The 11,259-nt window shown below is 37.6% G+C and overlaps 1 protein-coding gene across 4 annotated transcripts in view; it reads left to right on the top strand.

Moving 5' to 3' along the window:
* Positions 1-521: 521 nt before the first annotated feature.
* Positions 522-11,259, top strand: part of arl5a (ARF like GTPase 5A) — a 33,949-nt gene continuing 23,211 nt past the window's right edge. The window contains exons 1-3 of one of the 4 annotated variants that reach the window (XM_087989316.1): positions 690-908; positions 3,183-3,243; positions 6,675-6,735. Coding sequence is in view for 2 of the 4 variants with exons in the window: in XM_087989315.1 (XP_087845441.1) it covers positions 863-908; positions 6,675-6,735 (107 nt within the window). In the remaining 2 variants the exon portion in view is untranslated. Of the gene's footprint in view, positions 909-3,182; positions 3,244-6,674; positions 6,736-11,259 lie in introns of those variants that run through there. The other 3 variants (XM_087989315.1, XM_043694192.2, XR_015757725.1) reach the window with 3 other exon arrangements.

Raw genomic sequence — 11,259 nt, 5'->3', positions numbered from 1 at the left:
CTTGCCACAATGATTCGTAATCAGTCAGGAGAACAGGAGTAACTGGGTGAAAGGGAAGGTTCAAGTTAGGAATCCTCTTAAATAGCGGAGCGACTCAATGGTCTGATTGGCCTTTTGTTCCTTTTTCTTATGGTCTTATATCAAAGTGCACACATCATGTGCGAGTTGGTGACGGAGAGGTACAAAATCACAGAGCGCAGACAAATTTGGGGAGGCCGTATATCAGTCAGGTGCAGTCCCGCCAAACATGCATCCAAATTTCAGCGCGCAGGCGCATTCCCGTAAAGTTAAACCTGCAACGTCAGCGGCTGCGCGAGAGGTGTGACGGCACGCAGATTGCAGGACCAGCTGCGGAGCGGTGCAAATGGTCCGAGAAACGGGCAGCGTGCGCGTGCGCGTTATTCTGCTTCGGTGCGGGTGTCAGGTGTAGCCCGCCAGCAGTATGTGAAATAGGTTGGATGAGGCGGGGTCGGGAGAAAAGCAATACGGGCTACGCAGGCGCAATTGTGTGTCCGGCCCCGGGCTGGGTGCGCATGTGCAGTAGGGATCCCCCCGGCGCTTAGCGCTAGCGGATGAGACGGAACGTGAGGGGCTGGTGGCGATGGAATTTGCTTCGGGAGACACGTCGCTGACCGGCGGTTGTCATTAGGAAAGTGGCTTCGCGAACCAGACGGGTGGTCTGATATTTGTCTTTTCGCTGTGTAAACGGAGAGCATAAGGCGAGAGGCCGGAGTCCGGGACCACAGGCACCAACCGCCGCCGCTGCTGCTGTTGTTGTTGTTGTTATAGCCGAGCTCCTGGGCAGGAGGCCCCGGCCTTGTCGCTGGCGAGACCGTTGCTACAGGCCCTGCCTGCCTGGAGAATGGGAATCATCTTCACCAAACTCTGGAGACTCTTCAACCACCAAGGTGGGGCCCAGACCTGGTAATCTGCCCGGGAGACTGCTGAGGATTGTCTTGCTGCTTACTCGACCCCTTCCTTTGCACAGTCCAAGAGTGTGGCGTTGGAAAAACATAGCCGGTCAGGCAGCATCCCGAGGAGCAGGAGAGTCACATAAGTTCATCAGGAATGTTCCTGATGAAGGGCTTATGCTCGAAACGTCGACTCTCCTGCTCCTTGGCTGCTGTCTGACTGGCTGTGCTTTTCAAACGCCACACTCTTGTGCTCTGATCTCCAGTATCTGCAGTCCTCACTTTTACCTTCCATTGCACACTTGGGTTTTTCACAGCTTCACAGTGTACTACTAGTGCACTTAACGCTGACAGTCCCGATAACAACTTCAGAGATCAGGCGTCTGCAGTTCCCACTAGTTGTTAAACTTGATTCATTCACTACCCCATCTGTTATCTCTCGATCAATCGCATTCCTATCAATTTTATCCAATTATTTATTTCAAAATGAACTTCAGTCTAACTTATAGGGCACGTGTTATAAGAAATAAGACAGGGGAGTGCAGTTCGGCCCCTCGAGCTTGCTCTGTCATTCACTAGGATCATGGCTTATCCAATATTCCTCAAGTTTACTTTCCTGCCCTGTACCAGAAACCTTGATTCTCTTACTGATCAAGAATCTATCTGAACTTTAACTATACACAAGGACTCTACCCTATAGCTCTCTGGCAAGGAGTTACAAGGACTGTAAATCTCTGCAAAGAGAAATTCAACCTCTCCTCAGCATTAAATTGGTGTCCCTTTCTTCTGAATCTATTTATTAGACGCTTATAGGTAAAAAATAATTATCTCACTTATGTTTGATTTGTCATATATGATTCACTTAATTTCAGATCCATTGAGCTTCACTGGTATCTGAAATACCCAATCTGTTTCTATTTATTTACCTTTGGTCTAATTGAAATGGTGGGGCTGAACTTTTAATTAGTCTGATTTTATTACTTTCTGTTTCTGTTTGGCTATTCAAGTGCTAACTTTCATATAAGTATGAAACGGTAAACTGAGTCATTATAATTTTTTGATTGCCACTGCAATGCATTTTTATTGGGATGTGAAATACTTCAAATATTCCAGTGTTACACTTAGCCCTGTGTGAAATTGAAGGTGATTTTGTTATTTGTATTCTGACTTTCCCTGAAGTAAATAGGTTTTTTTTCTTTCAGTATAAAATTAAACTTCTGGAACTGCAAATAAAAGTCAGAACAGTTCTCTATTATTAGTAATATTAATGAAGTCTGTACAAAATCAGAAATGAGCAACAGGAGTTAGGGGAAATGGAAGCATTGCAATAAATTTTGTCGATGTGGCAAAATAGATAAGACTAGTTCTGATTTGCAATACAGGGCAAGTGATTGACCTTAAAATTCTGGTTTATTATACTGCAGTTGGTCACGGCCTGATAGCTGTAGACACCAAAGTGCAACTAATAATAAGATATATTGCAGGCTGGGAATATATTTGGTTCAAATTGAAGTGTTATTTCCCCTTCAGAAAAAGAACCAGAAGTGATATCACCCATTGCAACAGACCAAGACACACACATAGCAAGCGAGAGAGAACACTAGTACTTCATTGGAGGCTTAGATGATGTTACCTAGCATGGTGACGAAATGCATGAGAACAAATCTACCAGTTCAGTGAGTTACTTACAACCTGGTGATTTCCGCAATAGCTACCTTTTTTTAATGGAGAGGAGGCGTGTGGGTCTCATTGCTTTACTTGTGCCCTATGCAAAGCCATCTTCACTCATCATCTCTCATAATGAAGTACACCACATTCAGACTCAAATGATCTGAATTCCAGAAGGTCATTCATAATAGGTTTGATTTTAAATCCAGAGGTGATCTGTTTGAGTTAGAGGCCCACATACAGATGATTTCCTTTAATTTCTTAACTGCTATAAATGAGATTTTAACTAAGATATTTTCTATTTGTATTGATGCATTGTGCCACAATTAGTTTCCTGTAATATGAGATACATTTTACAGTAGAAATAATCATGTTATAGTTTTGCCAAGTTAAAGATGTAAAATGACAGAAATTGCTGATTGGATGTGGAATCAGATATTGGCATGTTCAGTCTAATGTTTGTGTGAGGCGACAAGAACCAATTCCCACTTTCCAGTTGTTGGTTATTGTCCTTGTGGGTGATCGCATTTTAAGTTCCAAATTTAAGTATTTTAGAAAGGTGTGGGTTTCTAACTTCGTCACTCTTCAACGTTTGGGTTCCAGATCCTTATCAGCCTCTGGGTGAACACATTTCTCCTTAATTCAGCTTCACTTCTCTTCCCAGGTAAACATCTCCTGTAATTTTAAAACAAATGTAGGTCTGGAAGTATCTGTAAAAAGAGATTAATATTTGGGATACTATTCCTTTAAACTGACATTCAATAGCATGGACACGCAGAAGAGCAAACAAATTCTACTAATTGCAGATGAGAGGTTTATTGACTGTATATTGCTTATTTGATAGACAAAGTTGGTGGATGTAAATGAACATCTATAAAGTAATATAACGACACTTAAAACAATCTGTGCAGTACTATTGGCAAATCATTGTATATCATAATACAAATTCTTACATTATTTAATGGTGTGAGTTAAATATGTTGAGCGTTGTTTGTTGTATCTGAGAACAACAGTATATATTGTACAAGGCATAAATGCATGATTGCTCAGGCACACATTATAAACAATGGTTTATGCTAGCTAAACCACTAAGTGGCACTCTGAACTTTATATGAGTATATTAACATGAATTAGGAGGCCACTTAGCCCCTCAAATCTGCTCTGTCATTGAAGAACATCTTGGCTGCTCCAATTACTCCACCGTTCTTCAATAATCTTTCAACAACTTTCTTACCAATAATCTTTATATACCCGCTTTGAAAAGATTCTGTTCCTCAAAAGCAAGTAGAAACAGAATCCTATGGCCTCATCACCCTCTGAGGGGGACAAAATAATTCTTCTGCTATGCATTTAAAGGGTGACCCTTATTTTGAAATAATGACCCATGGTTCTTGAATTTTCCAAAAAAAAAACATCTTTTCACATCCAACCTGAAAGGATCCCTCAATATCTTGGTGTTTTAATCCGAAATCTTGGAGCTCTTCTAAACTCCAGTGGATTCAAGCCCTGCCCGACAATCTATCCATTCAGGGTCAACCTCTCCAAACTATTCCCAATGCATTTACATCCTTTCTTAAATGAGACCAGTGAGTACTATACATGATACTAAAGTAATATTCAATTTAATATTTTAATTTTCAGCTCATTGGTTTGCATCTATCTGCCATACTGCTGTTAGGTGTTATACCATCATTCTGGATTGAATTTAATTCTGAGTTAGAAGGATAATTTGAACATCAATTCACATTCTTCAAATGGTAATTTTGTCTTCTGTCTCTAAATTGATCAAATTGGCGAAAATGAGAACCAACTGTTTGCTTCAGTTATTATTCTATGTAATATGTTACATTATTCTGATAACTTCATCTACCAAAGTCTGTTCTGCCAATACACAAAGGAGGCTAAGGCTTGAAATGAGTCTTTTGGGGGTTGGAATCAAAAATTGATTTTTCAGATTAAACTTCAAAATGGAAATAAATAGCACTTGCTCGTGATAGACAGACAGCAGTCGACAACCTAATAAATGCATTTAGTTTCTTATCTTCTAAAGTTACTAAGGTGTGTCTGAAATGGAACACTGCACAAAGTCTGCACCACCTTGAATAATGAGCCAAAAAATAGCTGTTGAGTCTTGTAGTCATTGTAGATAGCTACTTTAAGGGAACATTTTGAGCTAGATAATTTTGGCAGTGTCTATTGAGTAGTTGTGTTTTTAAACAAAAATTTTCAAACACTTGGGAAGTTTACAATTTTCATATTTTGATTAAAATAAAAGAACTGAATGTTAAAGTTTGGATTATTAATCTAACTTGTTTTTGAGTCAAGGAATTGGGTTTCATTGTCCTTCTGGATTTGAGCCCATAATCTAAACTGACATGTAACTGAGGGTGTGTTCTACTGCTGGAAGTATTGTATCACCTTCAGGCTTAACTGATCGTTGAAAAATAATCCTGGCAACCTAACAGCCTAACATGTTGAGTGCAAACTTTGACTGTGATGCGTAGTGATAATGTCAGTGGCCTGATTATCCAGAGGTGGTGGTGATGAGGGGTGGGGGGGTGGAGAGGAGAGACTAGTTTGACTAATAACTCTTGGAATTGAAAGCTAGCCCCTGTAATGATGCTATAAAACTGACAATGCTGAAAAAATGTATTTGGTTTGCAAATGTTCTTTGGGGGAAAGAAATTTGCCATTGTTCTGCCTCACTATTAAGCTATTTGGAATAATTGTCAAGTCACCGTTTTGAACATTCAGTAACAAGCTCCTCCCAGTCTGGAAGTCAATGATGCTGAACTTCAAGAAGAGCCTTTCTTTATCTATCCCTGAATGTATGTCATTTGGGAGTTAAGAAAACAGGACCTGACATAGAAAAATGCTTTTTGGTCATCTGGGCACAATGTCCAGTTAATTTTGCAGGAGATGATTTCAAGAACGTTGATTTGTTTTTAACTGGACCTCATTTAATCTGTGGAATGCAACCGAGGTATTGCTGGTAGAATTCCTCAAACTCTGCACTGCTCATACACAGTCCAGATCTTGCTGCAAGAGTGTGGTGACAATAAAATGACTTTGGCTTGTGGAGGTCTCCATTGTCAAATGCTTTTTGCAATATATAGAAGGCTGAGCAGGTCCAGTGATCGAATGCAGCCAATTTCTTTGTTCAAAGTGGCTTTTTTTTTGAGAAGTGGCTGCCAAGGTAAGGGAAGTACTCAACCTATTGCAGCATCTCATTCAACAGAGTGGAATATTTGATTGACCATGTCTTGTTGGTGAATAATGTTTTGCCAATGTTCAATGATTGGCAGAGTTTCTAAATAGAAAGTTGAAAAGGTTAAGGGTGTCTTGCAAATGCAGAGTGGGTAGCAACATTGCAGTCTTCTGAAATATGGATCATGTAGTCAATTGTGGTCAATTTAGTTTTGGCATAGAGGTGACAGGTTCAAGTTTTCTATCCATAAACCAGAATACTAGAAACCAGCTGAACTGCGAGGTGAATAACTCTTTCAGGTAAATGATAAACCACATCTGGGCTATTACACAGCACATGTTTTTATCTTGGTCTGGATTGTGTTTTAGATCTTCCCCTCAATGCTGCTGTGGTTATGTCATCATAAAGTAGTTGCATGATTATGAAGTTTCTTGAACACTGAAATTTTTGGAAAACATTCTTCAGAGTCTTGCGATTAACTGATGCTTTAGCAAAATTGAATGCAGTAAAGAGTTTCTTATGTTCAAATTTTGAAAACTCTTTTGATAAAGCAATGTAAAACAAACAAAAAAAAAAGTAGCAATTCGGATTAAAGGGACATAGATGGACATTTAGATAAGAGATAGCAATATTCCTTACAGAGATCATAAACCACCTATGTACATAGTTTTGTTCCTATTTTTGTTCCTAATCTGATCCCTTGGTACCCACTGGTATTGAACTATAAGACTAATTAACATATCTTTCTGTTAGACCATTTGTTTCTAAAAGTATTTCCAATACCTATTCACCTACTGGAAAATCTGACATTTTTCATTTTGGTTTTTGAAACAGTAGTGTTGATGTCTTTGAAATTCATTAAGATTATTGATCCATTTCTCTTTCAGAACATAAAGTAATTATTGTTGGGTTGGATAATGCTGGGAAGACAACAATTCTTTATCAGTTGTAAGTATTAAGAAAACCCGAGAATACTTCACTTTCAGCTATCTCCTTGAATGCAAATGTGTGGTGGATAATGTTCTTTCCTATTTTAATGTTTCACAGTTTTCAAAGTTAAACTTTAATCTAAAAAGCTCAAGTTGTTGCAGTTATGTTTTGGATAAAACAAACTAGAATTTAAGCATTTTGTTTTCTAAAAAGAAAAGTCGTTTCTAATTTAATTTTATGCATTTGGTTCAAGGTATAATTATTCAATATTTTTGCTGGTGGTCTAAGCTTTCACCTGTTGAATGTTGGTATTAAAGCAACATTATGGCCAAGCTTCTTATCGTCAGGACTAGTGTTCTTAACCCTTATCTATAAAACTTATTTTTACAGATGTAAATACTTTTAAATACTGCAAGTTTGCCCAATATATTTGTATTTCTTTGCTGCGTCCTGTTTTTCTCATTATTTTTAATGTTCAATTTCTTTTACTTAATTCATCTTTTCTAAACTTTACTTCCATATAAACAATGGTCCAATCTTTTTGTGCGACATAAACTGTTGTAATGGTGTATCAATGTTTAAGGACCCACTTTGCAGGGGAGAAGTCCCAGAATTTTGGCCTGAATATCACATTTCATGTGATTTTAGTGAATTTATATTGCTATTCTCCTTGTTGAAGCAGTGGAATAACTATTGTCAATTCTAATCCATTGTTTAGGTTGAATTAATGCTACTGTAATTGCCACTTTGACTGCAGCAGAATAGCCCCAATGGCTGAGTGCATTTGGAGTTTCATATTACGAAATATGTTCAAATTTCTTTTGAAAAGCATGTCCTATTAATTTTATAAATTAATTGCCGGATAACTGAGAAATGTTTGGAAAACCGGCACTCATAAATTACTGCTTGTTTCGGGTTATCCAAATAATCAATTATCTGAATAAAATACTCCCTGCCTGTTTCGTTTGGATAATTAAGGTTCTACTGTGTACAGGATGTGATAGAGCAATATCTCTTCTGTGTCAATAACTATTATAAGTAACAGTAATCAGCAAAACAGTGAATGTGAATTTAGAAGTCTTTCTTTTCTAAATCCGCACTCACTGTTTTGCTGATTGCTTTTTCTCATAATTATTGATATAGAAGTTTTGTTCCTCTATCACATCCTGTACGCTTCCTTCTAAATGTCAAAAAAAAAAGCGCAGTTCCAAACTAAATTCCAATTTGTATGCACGCAATTCTTACTATTTACTCAGGGCTTCCCAAATTGTGGGTCGCAATCATTTTTGGGATAGTGAAATGAAACTCTGGGGGCAGCTTCAAAGTAGCAATAAATGTCATTGACCTTGAATAGAATGCTAACAGCCCCTTCTAAATGTTTTTTTTAATGGTATGTGTGACCTAACTTTGAGGCTCCAAAAAAGGCTACAGAAAAGATCACTTTTTTTCTCTCTAAAATCCATGTTAAACATGTCCCTCCTTATAATGCATTTATTTCCTTCATAGCTAATACCATTTAAATAAATTATTTCATGAAGTATGCTGATTAATAGAATAAAGATTTGGCTTAAACTAGTGCAAACAACAAAAATGTGGATTTGTCTGCTATTTTTATATGAAGTGCAAGTGGATTAAGTTCAACAAAATTAAATGCAATTATATTGTTACAGCTGAAACGCAAAGTGTTGCGATATTTAGTTTATGGTCATGTCCTGATTGTTTTGTAGTACCTGCTGATTCAGTTTAGATATCAGTGATCATTTTCAAATAAAAGTGGAAATTCATAACTATTGACACTATATTTTATTTTCTAACTCCACTGGTTTGTTCATTAATAAGAGAATCTTGTTAAAATGGATACAGATCCCTGATAACAAAGTATATCTAATGGAAAACTCTTTTGTCTCCATATTACTAAACATATGTTATTTGCATTGCTGTGTCTAATTTGCAATGATATTTGCTGCAGTATGTTCTGATAAGTTTTTTCAGAACACTTAGGGTACCTTTTCCACTGGAGAGCCAAGCTGTAAAATGTCCTTTGTAGCCGATATAGACCACAGCAATTGTGTTACTCTCATCAACACTCCTTACATTGCAGAAAATTTGTCAAATGTGGCCTTCCCTAAACAAATCCTTGTTGATTAACCATGGTTAATCTATGTTTCCTCAAGTGCAGATATTTTCTTTCTCTTGAATACTTTATATCTTTGCCACCATTTTCCACTTGCCTGGATGAATGTGACTCCAGCAATGCAAGGAGAAGCCACAGCGGGAAAAATAGTTCTCTTGATCGGCACCCTGGACACCACCTTCCACATCCATTCTGTTCACTACCAGTGACCACTAGTAGAAGTGTGTACCATCTACAAGATGCATTGCATGCAGCTCACTAAGGCTGCTGTGACAGCACCTTTCCAACCCATGAACTCTGATACCCAGAAAAACAAGGCTGGCAGATGCATAGGAGCACCACAAATCCATTCCAGCTACACCCAATCCTGACATGGAACGATATTACTACTCCTTTGCTTTTACTGGATCAAGATCCTGGACATTCTTTCCTAATGGCACTGAGTGTGTTCTTACACTGAGGTTCAAGAAGGTACTCAGATGGTAATAAACGTTAACTGCATCTCATGATTGAATTAAAATAAGAACTGCTCAATTTCAAGTTTGTGCCGAGTTTCCCATTTGCATCCAAGTAGGTTTTCAGTGAGGTAAACCTGATTGTAAAAACATTTTTGAAGAGCAAAGATAAAATGTCATGCATCTTCCCAGATGAATTTAAAGTGTACGAATATCAAAGATAAATGAACATACTTTTTAATTAATATATTTGTAGCAACAAATGCACACTGCACTGGTAGTGCATTACATTTTAGATTAGATGAGTTCTTGATTTTTAATCAAGTTCATGAGTGCACCTGGTTTCCTTTTTAAATAGGATGGGTGAAGAAAAAGTAATAAAATGAGTTGTTGCTTCTCCCATGGTTACTCAGTTATTCCAGGGAACAAGATGATCAATCTGCTTTCCAGGCAGCAAGTGATCATTCTCACAGGATGGAATTGTGCAAGGAAAATGTTTTTAGAAGGGTGTGGGAGTAGTATAGAATGATAAACTGCGTCATGGGCTCTTTATTGAAAGCAATAATCCTATTGCATTCATAGAATTACACCAATATTGTTTACGTGGTCAAATAAGATCCACTGTGCTTGTAGCTAGATTGGATTACCTGATCTTTGGCAAACGCGCTCTCATTCCATGACGTTTGAATAGTATTTGCCAGCATTCTCTGTGACATGAATATAGTTGTTGAATGAGATACTTATCTGGTACTCATCTTGCCTGTTTTCTTTTCAGCTTGATAGCTTTGTAGTAATACTTGGTTTTTGGCTGAGTTGATGGTGAAATAATTTTATCTGATTTAAAAGAATGGGAAATACTTCCCATCTGAAGCTTTCTCTCATTTGCTTATTTTTCTTCTTGCATTACTTTGCACATATTAGATTTCAACCACTCATAACACCTAATGATGAGCAGAATAACCTGTAACTGCAAAATAATATAAATGCACACTTGTAATAGTTAACACTGGAAAAATTGCTGTTTGTAACTAGAATTCCTAAAAAAAAAAGTAAAATAATAAATGCATGCTTGTCATAGTTAAACGGCAGGGGAAAAGAATTGCAAATTTACTTTGGTTCAATGGATGTAGTGTGCCGCTCAGACCTCTTCGAGTTTCATACACGCCTCAAGAAAAATTAGATTGAGCACTACATTTCGGATATGACCCTTTGTCAATTTTGGTATAATGTCGTATTTGCCCATTTTTCACACTGGTTTGTACAATGAGTGGCTAAAGTCTTTTTGCTGAACTCTTGAAGTTGTGCAAAAACATTTTAGTTCTTGTGGAAATATACTACATACATGTTTTGACTTCTCCTGTACAGGCTCATATAAACTGAAGCAAACTGTACAGTAGGATAGACAATAGAACTGACTACCTCAAATAATGTTCACAATCCAAAAGTTAATATTGCTTGTTAAGAGATCTTGGTCAACTTGGACTGTTAGGGAAAAATCGTCTATTTCTGCACTTCAGCTTGTTACTTTCTGATTGTCTTGCTTTGCAAAACAAAGTTGACAGATTTTCATGTTTCCTTTTGTAGTTCTGAAGGAAGATCTATGTACATGTAACAATTTTTAAAAATACCTTAGGACTTATTGGAAATAATCTTGGGATTTGGCAAAATTGTGTAAATAATAAGTGCTTACCACAGCCCATCAGCTCTATATATAGCTTTTATTTGTTCATAGGTCATCACTGATTTGGCCAGCATTTATTGTTCATCTCTAATTTTCATTGCAAAAGTTGTTGGTGAGCTATTGCCTTAAATTGCTGCAGTCAAATTGAGTAAAAACACCCACGATACTGGGAGGAGGGGGAAGTCCGGGATTTTGACTGAGCGGTAGCGAAAGCCAGAAGGACTAAGTGAATGATCTGTTTCTGCCTTTTCCTGAGGGCTTCAGCATCACAG

This window comes from Chiloscyllium plagiosum, unplaced genomic scaffold, assembly GCF_037043375.1.
Source record: "Chiloscyllium plagiosum isolate Xiang-an unplaced genomic scaffold, Cpla_swu_hap1 HiC_scaffold_7, whole genome shotgun sequence".
Classification (NCBI taxonomy): Eukaryota; Metazoa; Chordata; class Chondrichthyes; order Orectolobiformes; family Hemiscylliidae; genus Chiloscyllium; species Chiloscyllium plagiosum.
This window is presented reverse-complemented; position numbering and strand designations above follow the sequence as displayed.